The sequence below is a fragment of the Staurois parvus genome, unplaced genomic scaffold (genome assembly GCF_062004578.1).
Source record: "Staurois parvus isolate SC_StPar_1 unplaced genomic scaffold, SC_StPar_1.0 ptg000575l, whole genome shotgun sequence".
Lineage (NCBI taxonomy): Eukaryota > Metazoa > Chordata > Amphibia > Anura > Ranidae > Staurois > Staurois parvus.
Genome location: NW_028318371.1, coordinates 8,404,930 through 8,429,106, shown reverse-complemented (window position 1 = coordinate 8,429,106; position 24,177 = coordinate 8,404,930). Strand labels below are relative to the sequence as shown.

General features: G+C 44.9%; 1 protein-coding gene across 1 annotated transcript in view; it reads right to left on the bottom strand.

The window, feature by feature from the left end:
• Positions 1–20,347, bottom strand: part of CUNH8orf82 (chromosome unknown C8orf82 homolog) — a 72,646-nt gene extending 52,299 nt beyond the window's left edge. The window contains exons 1-2 of the mRNA XM_089692104.1: positions 20,161–20,347; positions 4,118–4,166 (exon numbers count right to left, since the gene is read on the bottom strand). Coding sequence (XP_089548230.1) covers positions 4,118–4,166; positions 20,161–20,331 — 220 coding nt within the window. The 5' untranslated portion in view covers positions 20,332–20,347. The remainder of the gene's footprint in view (positions 1–4,117; positions 4,167–20,160) is intronic.
• Positions 20,348–24,177: the final 3,830 nt, after the last annotated feature.

Sequence of the window (24,177 nt, the reverse complement as noted above, 5' to 3'; positions counted from 1 at the left end):
TTTGGCAGGCTATTGCGCCATGATGGTGCATTGTGATCGGCCAAAGAAATGTACCTGACTGCAGGTCAGGTGCAATGCTTTGGTCAAACACAGAACATGATGACGTCACAAGGGGGTGGGGGTGACCCTGCCCCTTGTGACGTCACCACAGTATTTAAAGAACTATCATCTCAGCGCAGCTGTCAGATGGTGGGAGCCAGAATCAATAGCAGAGCGTTTTTTTTTTTTCTTTTTTTGGGTCGGCGGTGGTGGTAGGCATCGTGATTGACCTTGAATCTACCTCAGGGGACATTTTTTACATTTTTGGTCTTGTCAAAGACTGTCTCCTGCCTGCAGGACCCCCACAACAACTGGCCACGGTTGTGAGGAAGAGGCCCAATTAACATGGAGACAAGGTGCTGTGGTGCCCCAAAGCACCCCCCATGTGGAGGACATGTGGTCTGGTATGATTCAGGAGGGGGCACTCGCTTTCCCCCCCCCCCTTCCCTGACCTGCCAGGCTGCGTGCTCAGAAAAGGGTCTGGTGGGGATTTTGGGGGGGACCCCACGGCACTTTTTAAAAAATGTTGGCATGGGGATTCCCCTCAAAATCCATACCAGACCTGAAGGACTTGGTATAGATGGAGGGGGGACACCATGCATTTAAAAAAAAAAAAAAATGTTTTAATTGCCGGGCAATGTCGGCGATTCATCTTACATTCAGCTGTCAGCAGGGAAACCACGCTGACAGCTGACACATTAAAGAATGTTTTTAGTAGCTGTGCGGTATCTGACCCCCGGTTCAGATATGTGCAGCTGGTGCCGCTGCGGATCTGCACAAAAATCCGTGCAGCTGCACCACCCACACAGAGGAATGCGGATCCGCGGGCGGGTGCCATTAATTCCGCACTGGAAAACGCAACCGTACTGGGAACCGAGGTTCCTGTGCGGGCTGTGTTTTCTGAAGAAGTGCAGGGACTTCCCTGCGTGTCACGGGGCACGGGAGTCCATTCAAATGAATGGGCTCTCCTGTCCGAGCAAAACGCGGGCCGCAGGAACGCGGAGATGTGAACCTAGCCTTACCGCATACTCAGATGCTCCCGATGGCATACTCAGATGCGGTAAGATACCACTTAGTGAATTGTCCCCTCTGTTCAAAGTTCACAGTCAAACATTCGTTATGTTCAAATGTTCGACCGCGAACCAAACAGGGGGGTGTTTGGCCCATCACTACTGAATATTGAATTTAAAGGTGAATTAGTAAAATACAAAGAATGGTGTCAATGTCAGCAGTAATATGCTGCAGGATTACTTTTACCTTTATCAATGTATTTTTAATGAAAAAGAGGGGAGGAGGCCGGAGGAGAGGAGGTCGGAGGAGAAGAAGGAGGTCGGAGAAGGGTCAGAGGAGAAGAGGAGAAGAAGAGATCAAAGGAGAAGAAGAGGTCAGAGGAGAAGGAGGTCAGAGGAGGAGAAGAAGAAGAGGTCAGAGGAGGAGGAGAAGAAGAGGTCGGAGGAGGAGAAGAAGAAGAGGTCGGAGGAGGAGAAGAAGAGGTCGGAATCGGAAGAGGAAGAGGAAGAGGAAGAGGAAGAAGAGGAAGAGGAAGAGGAAGAGGAAGAAGAAGAAGAAGAAGAAGAAGAAGAGGAAAAGAAGAAGAGGTCAGAGGAGACGAAGAAGAGGTCAGAGGAGACGAAGAAGAGGTCAGAGGAGAAGAAGAAGAGGTCAGAGGAGACGAAGAAGAGGTCAGAGGAGACGAAGAAGAGGTCAGAGGAGACGAAGCAGAGGTCAGAGGAGACGAAGAAGAGGTCAGAGGAGACGAAGAGGTCGGAGGAAAAGAAGAAGAAGGAGGTCAGAGGAGACGAAGCAGAGGTCAGAGGAGACGAAGAAGAGGTCAGAGGAGACGAAGAGGTCGGAGGAAAAGAAGAAGAAGGAGGTCAGAGGAAAAGAAGAAGAGGTCAGAGGAAAAGAAGAAGAGGTCAGAGGAGAAGAAGAAGAAGAGGTCAGAGGAGAAGAAGAAGAAGAGGTCAGAGGAGAAGAAGAAGAAGAGGTCAGAGGAGAAGAAGAAGAAGAGGTCAGAGGAGAAGAAGAAGAAGAGGTCAGAGGAAAAGAAGAAGAAGAGGTCAGAGGAAAAGAAGAAGAAGAGGTCAGAGGAAAAGAAGAAGAGGTCAGAGGAAAAGAAGAAGAGGTCAGAGGAGAAGAAGAAGAGGTCGGAGGAGAAGATATTCTGTGTTATCTATCAGGAATTCCACACAAGACAGGACCGGATGCCACAAATACTCCCAGCTCTATACCAGTAATGTGCTGACATCTAGTGGACGATATCTAGAGCTGCATCTAAACTAGAAGCAGAAAGTTTATTTTGAAGAAAACCGCTTTTATAAAATCCATAAATCAGAATACAAAGTGGGCGACGTAACAAGATTATGCCAGGCTAAGGTAGCCACAGGAAAGTTGGGTAAACCACTTCCAGTTAATGAAGATGGGGAGAACTAACAAAACGAGCCGAAGAGATTTCTAGTTTTAAAAAAAAAAAAAAAAAAATGTATTGTTTGTAAATAAAATACCAACTTGCTTCAGTAATCAAGCTGGTCACATGAGGTGCGGGGTCCTGGATCTTCTCCCGATGGTGGGTAGTCACACTGATGCAAACAGTGGAGTTTATGGGCCACTTTCTGCAGCATCACACTTTGAATCCAGGGGGCGCTGTGGTGACATTCTCAGGGACGGGCCAGGGACACCCATGTTCAATTTCTGTCACCCCCAATGTCCTGTTAACCATAAGACTGAGGACATTTTGGCCAAAAAGGTACCTTGGGGGCCATTGCTGGAAAGGAGGTGAACAGCCAGAGCCTCTTTTTAAAAAAAAAAAAAGGAGGAGAAATCGTGGCCTGGAGTTGTGGAGTTGGGTAAAAGGGGGTGGGGTGAGCTGGCCCACCATAGCCCTATCTGGACCCTCTGGCAGTAGACTGGGTTTACTGGAAGCTTACTTCTCAATGCTCAGAGCACCTTTAACCAGTTGAGCGCCAGAAGGTTTTCCCCCTTCATGACCAGGTCACTTTTTTTTTTGCTATTCAGCACTGCACTACTTTAACTGCCAATGCAGTTATGCAATGCAATACCCAAATGAAACTTATGTCATTTTTTTTCATACAAATAGAGTTTTCCTTTTGATATTATTTCAACAGCACTGGTATTTTTTTCTATTTTATAAATGAAAAAAAGACCAAAATTAAAAAAAAAATTAATAATAATTCTTATATTCTGCTATAAAAAAAAATTAAAAAAAAATCTAAATTTCGTCATAAAAACTTTAGGCCAAAATGTATTCTGCTACATGGGGGGGAAAAAACCCCAATAAGTGTATATTGATTGGTTTGCATGAACGTTATAGCGTCTACAAACTATGGGATTTTTTTTTTTTTTGAATACTTAAATTTTTTGTTTATTACCTAATAAATTAATCGGTGACTTACAGTGGGACTGTGAAAGTGCGGGGGGCAATCTGACACTAACTGACGCCGGGTGGGAACTGACCAACTGCCACTGACATCACCAGTGGCACTAATACAGTGATCAGTACTAATACTATATACTGTACTAATGACACTGGCTGGGATGTCACTGGATAACCACAAAACGCAGTCACAGGCAGGGGCGGACTGACCATTTGGAAACTCAGGCACTGCCCGAGGGCCCGGGGTCAGTAGGGGGCCCCATGTGATGCCCCTGGTACCTTTTTCATAGGCTTTTTTGAGTTTGGCCAAGGACACAGGGGCCCCATGATCCCCTATTGCCCGGGGGCCCCATGAGTTGTCAGTCCGCCCCTGGTCACACGTTTCCAGAAATATACAGAAACTGACATTACGCGATGCCCTTGTGACCTCCCCTTCACATCAGAGCTGGGTAGGTCTGAACCAGGATAAATGTCCCTACCCATAATGCAATGCAATCTTCCCATGAGATCTGCTGGCAGTAGGCTCAGTGTCATGGAGGGAGGCGGCTCTATTATTATCGGCACATTTCCTGCTGATTCCAGAGAATAAAAGATAAGAGCGGTCAGTATTCTCTCTACTCTTGGAGGGCTATGGGCGGAGTTCTCCTATTCCTATCCCAGAGGGAGGCGGAGTTTGTCTTTTACCTTTGAAGCAGGTGATGAAGTTCTTCACTTTGGCGTCATCCAGGAAGAGCTGAAAAACAAAACAAATGGCAGAAATCAGCCAGACAGAGCGGACAGTGACCTGATAGTCATCGTCAGGGGCGGACTGACCATTTGGAAACTCGTGCACTGCCCGAGGGCCCGGGGTCAGTAGGGGGCCCCATGAGATGCCCCTGGTACCTTTTTAATAGGTTTTTTTGAGTTTGGGCAAGGACACAGGGGCCCCATGATCCTCTATTGCCTGGGGGCCCCATGAGTTGTCAGTCCGCCCCTGGTCATTGTCATGTCATCTACAGGGACTGCAGGGATCTTGTGTGTCCGGGGATTTCCTACGTCATTGTAGAGAAGCACTATGGGGTTCAAAAGCAGGTACCCCCTCCCCCGAACCCCTTTTCTGTAAGAGACATTTGCATATTATGCACACATTTAATCACTTTAGGCCTGAAGATGCCCCCCCCCCCCAATTTGTATATACAGTTGCAAGAAAAAGTATGTGAACCCCTTGGGATTATGTGGAGTTTTGCATGAATTGGGCATAAAATGTGCTCTGAACGTCATATAAGTCACAACAATAGAAGAACACAGTCTGCTGAACATAATACTACACAAACATTAGATGTTGCCATGGTTTAATTGCACATAACATGTAAACATTCACAGTGCAGGGAGGAAAAAGTATGTGAACCTTTGGACTTAATAACTGGTTGACCCTCCTTTGGCAGCAATAACCTCAACCAAACGTTTCCTGTAGTTGCAGATCAGACCTGCACAATGATCTGGAGTAATTTTGGACCACTCCTCTTCACAAAACTGTTTCAGTGTAGCAATATTCTTGGGATGTCTGGTGTGAATCGCTCTCTTAAGGTCATGCCACAGCATTTCAATTGGGTTGAGGTCAGGACTCTGACTGGGCCACTCCAGAAGGTGTATTCTGTGCTGTTGCAGCCATTGTTTTGTTGAATTACTTGTATGCTTTGGGTCATTGTCCTGTTGCATCACCCATCCTCTGCGGAGCTTCAGTTGGCGGACAGATGGTCGTACGTTTTCCTGCAAAATGTCTTGATAAACTCTGGAATTCATTTTCCCATCAATGACAACAATCCGTCCAGGCCCCCTGGCAGCAAAGCAGCCCCAAACCATGATGCTCCCTCCGCCATGTTTTACAGTGGGGATGAGGTTTTGATGTTGGTGTGCTGTGCCTTTTTTTCTCCACACATAGTGTTGTGTGTTCTTCCCAAACAACTCAATCTTGGTTTCATCTGTCCACAGTATATTTTGCCAGTAGTGCTGTGGAACATCCAGGTGCTCTTTTGCAAACTTCAAACGTGCTGCAATCTTCTTTTTGGACAGCAATGGCTTCCTCCGTGGTGTCCTCCCATGTACTCCATTCTTGTTTAATGTTTTCCTTATTGTAGATGTGTCAACAAAAATGTTAGCATGTGCCAGAGATTTCTGTAGGTCTTTAGCTGACACTCTGGGATTCTTCTTTACCTCATGCAGCATTCTGCGCTGTGCTCTTGCAGTCATTTTTACAGGACGACCACGCCTAGGGAGAGTAGCAACAGTGCTAAACTTTCTCCATTTGTAGACAGTCTGTCTTACCGTGGACACATGAACATCAAGGCTTTTGGAGATACTTTTGTAACCCTTTCCAGCTTCATACAAGACAATTCTTGATCGTAGGTCTTTTGAGAGCTCTTTTCTGCAAGGCATGGTTCACATCAGACAGTGCTTCTTGAAACCAGTAAACCCAAAACAGGTGTGTGTTTTTTAAGGGCAGTTCAGCTGTCAGCAACACATCCAATATCATCACACTGATTGGAGTCAAGGTTGGCTCACTCCTGGCTCCAATTAGCTCTGGGAGAAGTCATTAAGCTAGGGCCTCACATATTTTTTCCTCCCTGCACTGTGAATGTTTACATGTTATGTGCAATTAAACCATGGCAACATCTAATGTTTGTGTAGTATTATGTTCAGCAGACTGTGTTCTTCTATTGTTGTGTCTTAGATGACGTTCAGAGCACATTTTATGCCCAATTCATGCAAAACTCCACGTAATCCCAAGGGGTTCACATACTTTTTCTTGCAACTGTACGGTATTTTCTGACCGGAGAGACCCTGGAAAATAAAACGGAGGTGCGGAGGTTTAGCCAGCATGAATTTTCAGTAATAAATGTTAAGGCAGTACAGGGGTGGACTGACAACTCATGGGGCCCCCGGGCAATACGGGATCATGGGGCCCCTGTGTTCTTGCCCAAACTCAAAAAAGCCTATGAAAAAGGTACCAGGGGCATCTCATGGGGCCCCTTACTGACCCCGGGCCCTCGGGTAGTGCCCAAGTTTCCAAATAGTCAGTCCGCCCCTGAGGTAGTATTAAACCCAAAAGCAAACATTTATTATATTGCAGCTTACCGCATTAGTTTTTAAAAAAAAAAAAAAAAAAGAAAACTAATGCAGCCATCACATCCAAGAATAGATGTGATGGCTGCATTAGTTCTTTTTTTTTTTTGGCCTTCTAATTTTCATCTGGTGATCCAGCCGTTAAGTCTGTTGTTTTTCACACGCTCAAGCTCTCCAGCACAACGTTTCACTTTCCATGGATGAGACCAACCATTTAAACGCCGACAGGGGGTTCTTACAATGATCAGCTTTTATTTATTCATGTAAAAAACTTTATCCCAAAAAAGGAAAGAAAACGGTTTGCTGTAACTGATTATAAAGTGAGCTGGAGTTTGGCTTCAATTTGTTAGCTTACCTAATGCTGGCCATATATGGGTCAAATTCAGAATGAATTTTCTTCAGAAAATCTGAAATTTTGTAATCCGATGGCGCCACCAATGATTTCGAAATTCAAACAACCGAGCCTTCAATTTCACTTCATGTTGTTACAGAAAAGAACTTTCGTGGCCAAGAATTTTCTTTTCTTTCCAGCTCACGCTCGTTTCTTTTTCATTTACATTTCTCGCACGATTCTCCCATCACTGATTCGAAATTCGTTTGTTTTTCCAAAAATTTCCAAGGTACCCAATCACTCAAATTTGACGGTTGCACAAAAATCGGCCGTTGCTGTGGCCCACTAATGGTGCAAAATTCGAACAAAAATTCTTTGAAAAGATTTTTTCGAAGGCAAATTGTTTGGAAAGATTTTTTCGAAGGCAAATTCTTTGTAATGATTTTTTCGAAGGCAAATTGTTTGTAAAGATTTTTCGAAGGCAAATTGTTTGTAAAAATTTTTCGAAGGCAAATTCTTTGAAAAGATTTTTCGAAGGCAAATTGTTTGTAAAGATTTTTTGAAGGCAAATTGTTTGTAAAGATTTTTTCGAAGGCAAATTCTTTGTAAAGATTTTTCGAAGGCAAATTGTTTGTAAAGATTTTTTCAAAGGCAAATTGTTTGTAAAGATTTTTTCGAAGGAAAATTCTTTGAAAAGATCTTTCGAAAGAAAACTCTTTGAAAAGATTTTTTTGAAAAGATTTTTTCGAAACCAAATTCTTTGAAAATATTTTCGAAAGAAACTTCTTTCGGAATTGCACCCGTGTATGACCGGCCTAACAATGCTGCTGTCTGCTGTGCCTCCTGTGCTCCTTCATCCAGAGAGGTGTCTGTAGTCTGTATAATACAGGAGGTGTATTACTAGCCAGATCAAAAAAAAAAAGAAAAGAGAATTAATGCAGCCACCACATCTAATGATTGGTAAGCTGCAATATATTACATTTGTGATTTTTCATTTAATACTGCTTTAATTTTAGTGCTCGCAAAGTTTTTGGTAAAATACAAAAGATGAGGTTGCACCGAGTAAATAGATACCAAACATGTCAAGCCTTAACGCCCAGCTCCAGTCAACTAAATAGTTTTCCTTGCTCTGGGGCCATGTTTTGGAGAAACAGTTGTACTCACCTGATCCTCTGCAGATGGCGCACCCTCCACTCCGCTCCAGCAGTGGACTGTTCCTGGCCTCATTATGTCCAATACAGGGCTTTGGACCACTACAGCGCGGAGGAGAAGAAGTTGCGTGGACCAGTCTAGGAAGATGGGAGGATCAGGCAAGTAAATCTTTTTTTTTGTTCTGCTACAAGAAATTAACTGCTGTGATTCGTCACAGCAGGTCACATGGTACCGGCAATGGGGCCGGTACACAGATCTGTCACCGGCTGTGTCTAAGGTACACGGCCGGTGACAGATCGCACCACAGAGCGGCCCTGCGGGCAGGCACACTGCGAATGCCTGAAAGGATGCCATATGGCGTCCACCCGGAAGGACGAGCTGTTCGCCAGGCCGCCTTCAGGCTATAGGCCGGGCAGCAACTGGTTAAAGGAACACTTTGAAAACTCATCAGATCTCAATGGGGAGAAATCTCCTGCTGGATCTCTATACTGACATGGACGGGGTGATGTGTGAGGAACGGAAGGACGCCCCATCGTTTGATGGAAATGAAAATGATCGACCTACAGAGGACTGAATTCAAAGACACCCCGAAAATCAAACTGAAGAAATGATGCAGCAGGCGAGTCCATTGTGCTGAAATGTCATTGCAGCAACGCAGAAAAAAAGTTGAAAACCATTTCTCATTTTCCTTCCACTTCACAATTCTGTGCCACTTTGTGTCGGTCTATCACATCCAGTCCCAATAAATACATTGACATTTTTGGTTGTAACATGACAAAATGTGGAAAATGTCAAAGGGTATGAATACTTTAAGGCACTGTAAGTGACTTTGAACGTGACATGGGTGTTGCTACCAGACGGGCTGGTCTGAGTATTTCAAAAACTGCTGATCTCCTGGGAATTTCACACACAACCATCTCTCGGGTTTACAGAGAATGGGCCGAAAAAGATAAAAAGAAAAAATACCCAATGAGTGGCAGTTGTATGGAGGAAAATGCCTTGTTGAGGTCAGAGGAGAATGGGGCAGATTTGTTCAAGATGATGGCAAGGCAACAGTAACTCAAATAACCACTCGTAACAAACCAAGGTATGCAGAATACCATCTCTGAGCGCACAACACGTTCAACCTTGAAGCAGATGGGCTACAGCAGCAGAAGACCACTCCGGGTGCCACTCCTACAGCCAAGAACAGGAAACGGAGGCTACAATTCACACAGGTCACCAAAACTGGACAACAGAAGATTGGAAGAACGTTGCTTGGTCTGATGAGTCTGGATTTCAGCTGCGACATTCAGAATTTGGTGTAAACAACATGAAAGCATGGATCCATCCGGCCTTGTATCATCGGTTCATGGATGTGCAGCCGACAAATCTGCAGTAACTGCGTGATGCTATCAGGTCAATATGGACCTAAATCTCTGAGGAACATTTCCAACACCTTGTGGAATCTATACCACCAAGAATGAAGGCAGTTCTGAAGGCAAAAGGGGGTCCTGGTACTAGCAAGGTGGACCTAATAAAGTGGCCGGTGAGTGTACGTGGGGGTAGGTGGGGGACTCAAAATCGTATGGGTGGGGGATTTAATTTCTTGGGTGTACCCTTAATTTTATTTTTACAATTTTTCACTTAACTTTATTGCTATTATTATTATTATTATTATTACACAGGATTTATCTAGTGCTTTACAGTATAAAGGATGACAGTACAGTTACAATAGAAGAGGAATAAGAGGGTCCTACTTATAAAAGCTTCAATCTAATAGGGTGGGATCACATAGAGGACCAATAGCCCCCACTGTGTGACAGCAATTTTACTGCGACAGGCTCTCTTTAATTAGACCCCTGATGTTTCCCCTGCACTCCACTGAAGTTATTAACCCCTTGACAGCGACGTCACACAAATATGCGGCCTCACAGAACTGGGCGTTTTTTTCCATGGGGCCGCATATTTGCTTACTTGTCTTTGTACAGACCGCGGTGTCACTGAGAGCCCCAGGTCCCGTTCTAACGATCGGGACCCGGGACCCCAGGAGCGGACTGACAACTCATGGGGCCCCCGGGCAATAGGGGATCATGGGGCCTGTGTCCTTGGCCAAACTCAAAAAAGCCTATGAAAAAGGTACCAGGGGCATCTCATGGGGCCCCCTACTGACCCTGGGCCTTTGGGCAGTGCCCGAGTTTCCAAATGGTCAGTCCGCCCCTGCGGGACTCCCGATTCCGGGTCACATGATCGCTGTGATAGCCTCTGATTGGCTATCACAGTGATCAGTCACTGTACAGCCCCGCCCCCTTGTTTTTTTCGCTCTATGAATGGAGAAGAGAGATACATTGTATCTCTCTAACTCCTGGCATAGAGAGAAAAAAAAATGTTTGTTAAAAAAAAAAAAGATAAATAAATGTTAAAAAATAAAAGAAAAATACCTAGATCAAGGTTTGATCTAGTTCAGTGCCAGGGTTAGTGTTTGGGTCAAGGTCAGGGTCAAAGGTCAGGATTAAAAAAAATTTGGCGTCAATGTCTGTGTTTTAGGTAAAAAAAAAACCACAAAAACAAAATGCGCACTATTTTTTCTGGGCGGTACTACGGGTACAAACAACAAATAACATACACATATATGGTATCGCTGCGATCATCAAGAGCTGGAGAATTTATTTTGGGTTGTTCTTTGGTGGTAGGTTATGGTAGTAACAAGAAACACACAGCTAAAATCTAAAAAAATATATTTTTTTACTATTTTGGGCCAGTTTTCCTTTGATAATAAAAAATAAATCAGGAGATATCCATTACCATTTACCACCAAATGAAAGCCCAATTTGTCCCGAAAAAATAAAAGGTATAATCCACCCAAATGTACAAAGTAGTTGTGATGATATGGACGGTTTTACTAACACAGGTCAACGTTGCAAAATTGTGCTTAGGCATTTATATTTGTTTTACCCTTAGGCCTGAAGGGGTTAAACTCCGTTAGCTTCTTCCCCAACCACAGCGCCCAGGGAAAGGGACAGCAAAAACCAGAAGTCATGAAACCCTCATCACTTCTGGGGTCTGGCAATCGGAGATCAGCAAATGAATGCCATGTGGGTCCCGGCCCCGCAGTTGGGATAGCCCAGAAAACTTGGTTGCAGGAGGAGGCACATCTGGGGTCTGTGATCACAATCACTTTGACCTGAAATCTGACTGTTGATTTGTCAGACGTTTGTGTGTGTATGAGGTGTGACAATCCCTGCAATGCCCACAGTGTAGCCCTATGGTGGGGAGTCACACAGCCAATCACACTCGAGCGTGTTCCGACACGTTCTAACTTGCCTTGGGGGTAGACCAGTGGACTCTTTACGGAGAAGTAGAAGAAATATGTGGGTGAGTTGCTTTGTTGGTGGAAAATGAGTAGCAGGAATCTGGAGCAGCGGATTAACATCAGATTTGGTGTAAAAATTGGCAAAAGTGCAAGCAAAATGTTAGCGATGTTATAACAGGCTAATGGTGAACATTCCATGAGGAAATCAAGTGCTTTTGAACGGCATAGGAGGTTTAAGAAGGGGTGGGAAGAGGTCCACGATGACGCAAGCAATGGGTGGATGCAGATGTGGAAAATGAAAAGGTTACAGGAATCTGGACTGGAACTGGCTTGACAAGTGGATTCTCCACCATGACAATGCTCCTGCACATGATGAGTTAAGTGTTCGCGAGTTCCTGGCCCAGAAATCCATTCTGAAACTTGACCAACCACATTATTCCCCTACTTTTGGCTGTTTCCAAAAATAAAAAAATGACAAAGTGATACTAAAGGCTTGGCTTTTTTAAAATAAAATAATAAACGTGTCTATACTTACCTGCTGTGTGTAATGGTTTTGTACTGAGCAGCCTGGATCCCCTTCTTCGCTGGTCCCCTGCTGTCATTCCTGACTCCTCCATCCTGTTGGGTGCCCCCATAGCAAGCAGCTTGCTATGGGGACATCCAAGCAGGCGCGCTCCCGAGCTGCTGCTCCAGGTGTCCATTCACACACGGACCTGCCCCCTCTTTACCCTCAATGGCTCACTGGCTGTGATTGACAGCAGCAGGAGCCAATGGCTCCCCCTGCTATCTCAGCCAATGAGGAGGCAGAAACCCAAACAGCTGAGGCTGTCGTGCACATTGCTGAATCGCGATGGCGCTCAGGCAAGTATTGGGGGGGGGGGGGGGGGCTGCTGCACACAGATGTTTTTTTTTTAAACCTTCATGCATAGAAAGTAAAGACCCATATGGAAGAAAAATATATTTGAAATATATTTTAAAAATATTCTTCCCAAATATATTGCCATATATTTTAAATGCTACATTTTTAGCCATATTCAATATATATTTCAATAAATACACACACTGCATGTTGAAATGTGTTTTTATTACAAAATAGATGAAAAATATTTTTAAAAAAAATAAATATTTTTTAAATATATTCTTCAGATTTTTTTAACATGTAAAAAAGTAATTTTAACATATATTTGTAAATGCATTCCAAAAAATGTAGATTTGTATTTTTTTTAAAAAATTCAGATATTTTGTAATAAAAATGCATTTCAACATGCAGAAAATAAACGAACATCCGTGCGATGGGTATAAATACCACTAGCAATATGGCGGATTTTGCACTTCCTGAAGACTATCTTTGATCGAAACGCGTTGAGATTGGATGACGCAACTTCCGCCGACATCATATCCGGCCTATGGAACGCACGCCACTCTGAGGAACGCTTAGCACAGCGGCTTCCACATCCCACTACTAACCTCTTCACGCCGGCCGCACACAAATGTGTGGCCTCCCAGCATCTGGGCCTAGACGCCGAGCGGCCGCACATTTGCATTCTATTAAAAAAAAATACATATGTGCTAAGAGCGCGCTCCCTGCACGCTCCCAGCACACGTGTCCGGTAGTCACAGGCCCCAATCTCCTCTTTCGATCAGGACCTTTCCCAATCATGACCACCGTGACGGCAATCAGGCCCTGCACGCTCCCAGCACACGTCCGGTACTCACGGAAAGGTCCCGGTCTCCTCTTTCGATCGGGACCTTTCCCGATTATGTGACTGCCGTGATGACGTGTCACGGTGGTCCAATGATCCCTAAGCCCCACCCCGCCTGTCCCGCCTCCTGAAACTCTTAAAGGGCCAGGAGGCGCCGGCGTGAAGGGGTTAACAAGGCAGAGTACACCAGGTGTCGGGCACAGGCACTTTACTTGTGAGTGATATTTTTTCACATTTATTCTTTAATAAAATATCTTACGGTTTTACACTATGGGATTTCCCTTTTTTTTTTTGCTTTTTTGGTGATCTGCATATCCTATACTTGCGGTGATCTGGAGAGAAGTACTTCATCGGGAAAGCCCCACAAGTGTTCTAGATGGTCATCGGCTAAGGGTGAGTTTTGGTCCATGTGGGGCACCTTCGCTGAGCACAGTGGAGCACTTTGAATTGATTGAAAATAAGCACTTCAATTAAGTTGGAGCACAAGCCCTTGTTTCAGCATTTGGGACTTTACTATCGGCAATTTATGTTGTATATTATTGATTATTGTTTGAATCATACGCACATGATATGTAGAACACAAATGCGCGGTCCGTTTACATTTTTTTCACATATGTGAAGCATTGGCAGTTTTACCCTCTATTCCTGTTCTGGTGACAACCCAACATTTGGGATTTTCTTTTACTTTCAATGATAATAGCAAACAGGGAAAATCTCCCTAACGGGGGCACAGAAAGCAATAAAAACTCCACTCCACTCTATCCAAAACTAAAAAAAAAAAAAAAAGTTTTGCCTTTAATTATATTTTAATGTGGGTACGTTTATCATTGTTTATTAAAGGCACACTCTACCTTTTTGGAAAACAGTCAACACTAATGAAATGTCTACCATAAAACACATAGGGGTGTAAAATATTTAATATATAAATTTATAAATACTTTGCATGGCAATTCACTCAGTGAAAGTGAAAAAAAAACAAAAAGAGCTAATGTTATCGGATTATTTTCTATGCTGGACAAAAAGTTTGTTGTCGATTTAAAATATACCACAAGTGGTGCTCAGTATTACAGGAGCTTCCTATACTTAGCGCCAACTAGCAGTCCGATGAAATATTTTCCATTTTAAATCAATGGAAAAAAAAAAAAAGAACAAACATTCGTCCAGCAAAGGAAATTGCTTAATAACCTTTACTTTTTGCTCCATCCACTGTCACTTGGTAATTTGCTATGATAATTATTCAATAACTACAGCCCAAAAATCTACTTCTAGTGACACACTCCTTTATTGTCTTCCCTGATCCTACTGGTCTGTCTACCCCTTGCTCACAAATGCACTGCCATCTGAAGAAAAAAGAAGAAAAGAAGAAGAAGAGGTCTTCAGTGGCCGACTTCTCTCATTTTCTGTACCAGCCCACTGAAGACAACTGCACCAGATCTTGCACATGCGCTATATGAGATCTGTTGAATATTTTTTTTTATTGTTTATATAATGTCAGTGTTACCAACACGACCATCAGTAGACCAGCTGACCCTGATGTTATCGGAGCTATGGCCATGTAGAAGCACTGAGTAACTGATTGGATCACCAAAAACACACGCACAAAGCCAGGGGCCACTGCCTGTTTGTTTACACATCATCTGTGGGGGAGGCTTTTCCCACGATTTAACCGCATGCCGCCCAGCCACTGTACATATACGGCGGCACTCACAGGCAAAACCACGTTTTAAACCGTGTGTTTTGTAAACAAATAGGGGGCGTGCGCGAGGCGCGCCGCCGCACTATTTGTCCCGCGGATCACCGCCGCAGATGTCAGTCGCCGGGTCACAGCCGCTCCTTAGCGGCTATGTCCCGGCGATCGGCGGCAAACAGTGACAGAGAGCACAGCTGCAGTAGCTGTGCTGTCTGTCACTTCCCTGTCAGCTCGAGGATGAGCTGATCGAGAAAGAACAGTTTCTCTCTCTCGATCAGCTTTGTCCCGCCCAGTACACACCCCGCCCCCTAGTAAAACACTCCCCTCACTCCTATAACCCTTCCCTGCAAAATAAAGTTAACCCCTTCCTCCCCAGTGCCATTAGTACAGTGTCAGTGTTTTTTTTTTTTTGCACTGATCACTGTATTAGTGTTTTTGGGGATGTCAGTGACCCCCCAATGCCAGAATGTCCGCCGCAGTCCCGCCATAAGTCGCTGGTCGCTGCCATAAGTCACTGATCGCCGCCATAATTCGCTGATCGCCGCCATTATTATTATTATTATTATTATTATTATTATTAAAAAAAAAAAACTAAAAATCCCAGTATCTTTCCCGCCATTTGTAAACACTATAACTTTCACGTAAACCAATTAATTTACACGTATTGGGTTTTTCTTTTTTTAGCAAAGACATGTCGCAGAATGCATTTTGGCACAAATTTATGACTAAATTTGATTTTTGCATTTTTTTTTACTGGACATGTTTTATAGCAAAAAGTCCAAAATATTGTTTTTTTTTTCCTCAAAATGGTCAGCCTTTTTTTTTATAGTGCAAAAAATAAAAACCGCACAGGCGATCAAATACCACCGGAAGAAAGCTCAATTTGTGGGGAAAAAAAGGATGTAAATTTCATTTATGTACCGTATTGCATGACCGCGCAATTGTCCGTTAAACTAGCGCAGCGCTGTATAGCAGAAAAATGGTGTAAATTGCAGTATCTATACCATAGTTTGTAGACGCTATAACTTCCACACAAAGCAATCAATATACACTTATTGGGATTTTTTTTACCAAAAACATGGAGCAGAATACATTTTGGCCTAAATTTATAACCAACTTTGAGTTTACTATATATTTTTTATAGCTGAAAGTAAAAAATATTGTTTTTCTTCAAAATTTTGGCCTTTTTTTGTTTATAGCGTGAAAAATAAAAAGCGCACAGGTGATCAAATTACACCAAAAGAAAGCTCTATTTGTGTGAAAAAAAGGACGTAAATTTCGTTTGGGTGCAGCATTGCATGACCACGCAATTATCAGTTGAATAAGTGCAGCGCCGAGTAGCAAAAAGAGGCGTGGTCATTAAGGGGGGTAAATCCTCAGGAGCTCAAGTGGTTAACAGTTCACACACAAAAGCTTTCTGGAAGACACTGGTTATGTACCCTTCTTAGGGAGCAGCTGGAAGGTCCTGGCTGCATCACCAAAGCCTCAGAAACCCAGGAAGTCATGTTACAAAAGGAGCTCCCTGGAAGGTACTGTTGACATGCTGGTACTGGTGATACAACCATCCCAGGAGGCAGCTGGCTACATCACCAGAGCCTAGGAAAACAAGGAAGTCATAAAGTTACAGAAAGGGTTCCCTGGAAGGTATTGGTAAGGTAACCTTTGTGGAAGGCAGTTGGAAGGTCCTGGTTACATCACCAGAGCCTCAGAAAACCAAGAAATCAGAATGGTTACATATGGTTCCCTGGAAGGTACTGGTAAGGTAACCTTCACAGAAGGCAGCTGAAAGGTCCTGGCTACATCACCAGAGCCTCCGAAAACAAGGAAGTCATAAGTTACAGAAAGGGTTCCCTGGAAGGTATTGGTAAGGTAACCTTCACAGAAGGCAGTTGGAACGTCCTGGTACATCACCAGAGCCTCAGAAAACCAAGAAGTCAGAAAGGTTACAGAAAGGGCTCCCTGGAAGGTACTGGAGATGTAACCTTTGCGGGAGGCAACTGAAGATCTTGGCTACATCACCAGAGTCTTGGAAAAGTCAGAAAGGTTACAGAAAGAACAAGCTTGAAGATAGTGATGTACTAGTAACATAGCCAACCCAGGGGGCAGCTGGAGGGTCCTGGCTACATCGCCAAAGCCACAGAAAACCAGAAAGTCAGAAAGTAAACAAAAAGAGCTCCCTGGAAAGTACTGGTGACATACTGGTTTTGGTGATGTTCCCTTCTCAGGAGGCAGCTGAAGGTCCTGGCTACATCACCAGAATCTTGGTAAACAAGGAAGTCAGAAAAATAACAGAAAGAGCTCCCTGGAAGGTCCTGGTGACATACTGGTACAGGTGATGTAGACTCCTCAGGGGGCAGTTGGAAGGTCCTGGCTACATCACCGGAGCCTTGGAAAATCAAAGTAGTCAGAAAGGTTACAGAAAGGGCGCCCTGGAAGGTATTGGTAAGGTAACCTTTGCAGAAGACAGGTGGAAGGTCCTGGCTACATCACCAGAGTCTTGGAAAACAAGGAAGTCTAAAAAGTTACAAAAAAGAGCTCCATGGAAGGTACTGTTGACATGCTGGTACTGGTGATATAACCATCCCAGGAGGCAGCTGGAAGGTCCTGGCTACATCACCAGAGCCTCGGAAAACAAGCAAGTCACAAGTTACAGAAAGGGTTTCCTGGAAGGTATTGGTAAGGTAACCACAGAAGGCAATTGGAAGGTCCTTGGCTACATCACCGGAGACTCTGAAAACAAGGAAGTTAAAAAGGTTACAGAAAGGGCGCCCTGGAAGGTATTGGTAAGGTAACCTTCTTAGCAGGCAGTTGGGAGGTCCTTGGCTACATCACCAGAGTCTTGGAAGACCAAGAAGTCAGAAAGGTTACAGAAAGAACCAGCTTCAAGCTACTAACATAGCCATCCCAGGGGGCAGCTTAAATGTCCTGACATCACCAGAGCCTCGGAAATCCAGGAGGTCAGAAAAGTAGAAGAAAGAGCTCTGTGGAAGGTACTGGTGACATACTGGTACTGATGACGTAGCCTTTCTAGGGGTCAGCTAGAAGATCCTGACTACATCACCAGAGCCTCAGAAAACCAGAATGGTAACAGAAAGCACTTCCTGGAAGGTAGTGATGACATACTAGAGGGTGTAACCTTCCCAGGGGGCAGATGGAAGGTCATGGCTACATCACCAGAGCCCTGGAAAACCAGGAAGTCAGAAAGTTTTGTCAAGTTGCATTGTAACCCAACAAAAGAGGCTTCAATCACAGTCACACAGGGCTGTGCTATTCTTTTCACTCACAAACACCGCGAAAACTGTGTCCTGCTTGCAGTATCATTCATTCCTAAAGGCTCCCCAGAGGCGACAAGCAAAACACAAAACATAGAGAACATAGCAGAGCTGTTTACTATGTGTGAGGCAATGCAGAGACATGAACAGGCCACCCTATGCAGGACAACGCATGTGTGTGATGCATTACAGTGTGAATGGGGGGTTACTGCTGCGTGTTTAGCATGCAGAACCGCACACACCTGGGAATGGTTCTCTTTATCCCGGTCACACTGACATCACACATACACTATATTGCCAAAAGTATCGGTGGGCCGGCCTTTCCACACACATGAACTTTAATGGTCCCCCAGTCTTAGTCCGTAGGGTTCAGCATTGAGTTTGCCCCCGCCCTTTGCAGCTATAACAGCTTCAACTCTTCTGGGAAGGCCGTCCACAAGGTTTAGGAGGGTGTCTATGGGAAGGTTGGACCATTCTTCCAGAAGCACATTTGTGAGGTCAGGCACTGATGTCGGGGGAGGAGGCCTGGCTCGCAGTCTCCGCTCTAATTCATCCCAAAGGTGTTCTGTGGGGTTGAGGTCAGGACTCTGTGCAGGACAGTCAAGTTCCTCCACCCCAAACTGGCTCCTCCATGTCTTTATGGACCTTGCTTTGTGCACTGGTGGGCAGTCATGTTGGAACAGGAAGGGGCCATCCCCAAACTCTTCCCACAAAGTTGGGAGCATGAAATTGTCCAAAATGTCTTGGTATGCTGATGCCTTAAGAGTTCCCTTCCCTGGAACTAGGGGGCCAAGCCCAACCCCTGAAAAACAACCCCACACCATAATCCTCCCCCACCAAACTTTACACTTGGCACAATGCAGTCAGACAAGAACCATTCTCCTGGCAACCGCCAAACCCAGACATATCCATCGGATTGCCAGAGAAGCGCGATTGGTCACTCCAGAGAACACGTCTCCTCTGCTCTAGAGTCCAGTGGCGGCGTGCTTTACACCACGGCATCCGATGCTTTGCATTGCACTTGGTGATGTAAGGCTTGGATGCAGCTGCTCGGCCATGGAAACCCATTCCATGAAGCTCTCTACACACTGTTGTTGGGCTCATCTGAAGGCCACACCAAGTTTGGAGGTCTTTAGCTATTGACTCTGCAGACAGTTGGCGACTTCTGCACACTGTGCGCTTCAGCATGTGCTGACCCCGCTCTGTCATGTGACGTGGCCTACCACTTGGTGGCTGAGTTGCTGTTGTTCCCAGTTGCTTCCACTTTGTTATAATCCCACTAACAGTTGAGCGTGGAATATTTAGTAGCCAGGAAATGTCACGGATGGACTTATTGCACAGGTGACCACCTATCACGGACCACGCTTGGAGTCACTGAGCTCCTGAGAGCGACCCATTCTTTCACAAATGTTTGTAGAAGCAGTCTGCATGCCTAGGGGATGACTGTATACACCTGTGTCCATGGAGGGGATTGGAACACCTGAATCACATGATTGGGAGGGGCCAATACTTTTGGCAATATAGTGTGTATATGCAGCAACGTGGTGGGTGGGACATAACGCCGGGCTGCCATTTATGTCCATGGGGCTCTGAGATTGTGCGCTGCTAAAAGCTCCCAGTTGCCATTTATGGTCCCAGCCAATCACAGTGGTCCACCTCCTGGCTGGTACTTCCAGGTACAGAGGTCATATGACTCCTGCTCCTCCCATGTCACAGTGCTGGTGATTGGCCACTCTCACACCCAAAATTGTCACAAGGCCGGAGAGTCCTCAGTCCTGGGTAAACTTCAAAAATAAGACAGAAAAGGGCCCCACCCAATGACAGAGAAGCCCCTGAGCTCCTCCAATCACAGAGGGCCCCCTGAGCTCCTCCAATCACAGAGGGGCCCGAGAGTTCCCCCAATCACAGAGGGCCCCCTGAGCTCCTCCAATCACAGAGGGGCCCCTGAGCTCCTCCAATCACAGAGGGGCCCCTGAGCTCCTCCAATCACAGAGGGCCCCCTGAGTTCCCCCAATCACAGAGGGCCCCCTGAGCTCCTCCAATCACAGAAGGCCCCCTGAGCTCCTCCAATCACAGAGGGGCCCTGAGCTCCTCCAATGACAGAAGAACCCCGGAATTCCTCCAATCACAGATGGGCCCCCAGCCCCTCCCCCTCCGCTAATCTCAGGCCTGTCTGGGCTCTCACCTGGCCCTGGTGGTCGATGTAATAGAAATATTCCCTCAGTCGTGGCCCCGGGCTCTGTCCCTGGACATAGCTCAGCCAGCGGGGGCCACGAGAGGCGGAGAGCCGGGACAGGTGGAGAGCTCTCAGTACAAGCCCACAGGACATCGCTAGGACAGGCCGCACCGTCACCATGGAGACCGCCCCTCCTCTTCAATAAATTCTGTCAGCAGAATGGAGCTCCATTTTTGACAGGAAACATGTGACCTCCACACAAGCATAGGCAGCAGAGTGGAGCTCCACTCCAGAAGAAGCATGTGACCACAGCTCCACCTTTTTATTTAATTAACTTTATTGTAACTATCAATAGACACTCAAGAAAGTGGAGGTCACATGTTTCGTGGCGAAAATGGAGCTCCATTCTGCAGCCAGGCTCTATTGTAAGGTTCACTAAAACACAGTTGAAGTGAAGGTCACGTTTCCTGTCCAAAGTGGAGCTCCAGACTGCAGCCACACCCCCTCCAAAAGTAGACAAAGGAAACGTGACCTCCACTTTCTTGAGTTGTGTCCATAAGGTATTTGTTACAATAAAGTTCATTAAATTAAAAAAGTGGAGGTCATATGCTTCCTGTTGAGTGGAGCTCTACTCTGCAGTCTCTGCTTGTTTGTTATATTAAAGTTCTGAACAAAAAAGGGAGTGGAGGTCACATGTTTCCTGTCGAAAATAGAGCTCCATTCTGCAGACCCCTCTGCTGACGCCTCTCTGCTCCGCCCCTCACCTGCCTGTTCCCACTCGTACTTTCTCCGTCCGGGAGCTATGACTAGAGAAGTTGGTTCCGCCTGCCTGCAGTGTGGAAGGGAGAGGAGACGTAGCTGAGCTCTGTCAGTATGTCAGTGAGTTCCCTCATTACTGACACCCTGAGGACAATAATAATAATGACACAGCCGGCTATTTAATTAAAGGGCCACAAGGGGCCCCAGAGTCAGTCTATAATCCTCTACAATGTGTTCCCAGCTGTGCTTAGCTGCTCTGCTGCGAAAAGACTATTGTATACAGAACTCAGTAGATGAAGCTCAGATTACACACACGGCTGTACGAAGCTCAGATTACACACACGGCTGTACGAAGCTCAGATTACACACACGGCTGTACGAAGCTCAGATTACACACACGGCTGTAGGAAGCTCAGATTACACACACGGCTCTATGAAGCTCAGATTACACACACGGCTGCAGGAAGCTCAGATTACACAGACGGCTGCAAGAAGCTCAGATTACACACACGGCTACAAGAAGCTCAGATTACACACACGGCTGCAGGAAGCTCAGATTACACACACGGCTACTGGTAGCTCAGATTACACACATGGCTGCACGAAGCTCAGATTACACACACGGCTCTATGAAGCTCAGATTACACACACGGCTCTATGAAGCTCAGATTACACACACGGCTACAGGAAGCTCAGATTACACACATGGCTGCACGAAGCTCAGATTACACACACGGCTCTATGAAGCTCAGATTACACACACGGCTACAGGAAGCTCAGATTACACACACGGCTGTAAAAAGCTCAGATTACACACACGGCTGCAGGAAACTCAGATTACACACACGGCTGTAAAAAACTCAGATTACACACACGGCTGTAAAAAACTCAGATTACACACACGGCTGTAAAAAACTCAGATTACACACACGGCTGTAAAAAACTCAGATTACACACACGGCTGCAGGAAACTCAGATTACACACACGGCTGTAGGAAACTCAGATTACACACACGGCTGCAGGAAGCTCAGATTACACACACGGCTGCAGGAAACTCAGATTACACACACGGCTGTAGGAAACTCAGATTACACACACCGCTGTAGGAAGCTCAGATTACACACACAGCTGCATGAAGCTCAGATTACACACACGGCTGCATGAAGCTCAGATTATACACACGGCTGCACCAAGCTCAGATTACACACACGGCTGTAGGAAGCTCAGATTACACACACGGCTGCACCAAGCTCAGATTACACACACCGCTGTAGGAAGCTCAGATTACACACACGGCTACACGACCTGGCCAATTTATGGCTTTCAGTGCTTTCACACGTTTGACAATTGAGCGGTCATGCGACACTGCACCCATACAAATGTTATTATCATTTTTTATAGCACAACTAGAGCTTTCGTTTGGTTGTATTTTACCCCTCCCCCTCCAGAGGATTTCCCCCCTTCCTGACCAGGCCATTTTTTGTGTTATGTCGCTGCTTTACTTTGACAATTGCGCGGTCATGCAACGCCACACCCAAATGAAATTTATGTTCTTTTTCCCCCACAAATAGAGCTTTCTGTCGGTGGTATTTGATTGCCTGTGCGGTTCTTATGTTTTGCGCTATAAACAAAACAAATGTAAAAAAAACCCGCAAATGCAGGAAAATGCGGTAAAACAGGAAAATGCAGCAAACCGGCATTTTTTGATTTTTGCTGACCAAAAAAAAATTTTTTTTTGGAAAGCAAAATGCAAAAAACCGCAAACGCAGGAAAAAGCTGCTAAACACCACTGAACGCTAATGCAAAAACACAAAAAAAAAGCTGAAAAACTCAGTTTTTTAATGTGACATTACACAGCTAACGTTACCAGCGTTGTAAAAACATCCCGTGTGTGTGAGGACCGATGAACTTCCAATCACTTATCGTGGGGCCTTTAAATGAAGGGACATCCTGGACCAGGACAGCCAGCACTTTGTAACAACACAGCAGGGATGAACTACTTTGTTAAAAAGTCCTCACTAGGTGGGCGTAGCTCTAAAAAACATTTTGGAGGAGCAAAAACCCAACCAGGGTGCTTCCAATCTTCATAAGTCTAGCTTCACACCTATGCAGGTTGCGTTTCATGCGTTTCTGCATTGAGTTTTTGCAGCTTTTTGCTTTTTTTTTCTTGTTGCTAGGCAGATTTTAAACGCAAAACGCAACAAAAAGGCAATACATGCTTTTCTGCAGGGTTCCCATTGCAGTCACAATATTTTGCTTTCAAAAAAGTCCCTGACCAAGGGGGGTAGGGGGTAATATGATATGATGTAATTGGGGTCCCATATGGAAGAATAATATATTTGAAACAAATTTTAAAAATATTTTTCCCAAATATATTGATGTATATTTAAAATACTACAATTTTGGCCATATTCAATATATTTCAAAATATATTTCAATAACTATATATGTACATACAGTTGTGTTCAGAATAATAGCGGTGTGTTGAAAAAAGTGAATAAAGCTGAAAATCCTTCTAATACCTTTTATTTCCATCCACACAAATGCATTGGGAACACGACACATTCTATTCCAAATCACAACATGAAGAAAATTACATCAAATTTGTGTTGTTCCTCTAAAAAAATGGAAGAAAAGTGAATATTAGACGGTTCAAAAAAATCGCAGTGTTTGTATTCTTCTTTACAAACTCAAACATTCACTATATAAACTGAGAAATGTTTGAAGATTTTGCTTTCCTTTGAATGACTTCATGAATATTTGGTTGTAGTCGCACTGTTTCTGAGAACTGCTGTACATCTGTGTTGCATGGAGTCACCCAACTTCTGGCCCCTGTGATCAGGTATTCCAGCCCAGGATGATTGGACCACATTCCACAGTTCTTCTCTATTTCTTGGTTTTGCCTCAGAAACTGCATTTTTGATGTCACCCCACAAGTTTTCTATTGGATGAAGATCTGGGGATTGGGCTGGCCACTCCATAACGTCATTCTTGTTGGTCTGGAACCAAGATGTTGCACGTTTACTGGTGTGTTTGGGGTCGTTGTCTTGTTGGAACACCCATTTCAAGGGCATTTCCTCTTCAGCATAAGGCAGCATGACCTCTTCAAGTATTCTGATGTATTCAAACTGATCCATGATCCCTGATATGCGATAAATAGGCCCAACACCGTAGTATGAGAAACATCCCCATATCATGATGCTTGCACCACCATGCTTCACGGTCTTCACAGTGTACTGTGGCTTGAATTCAGTGTTTGGGGGTCG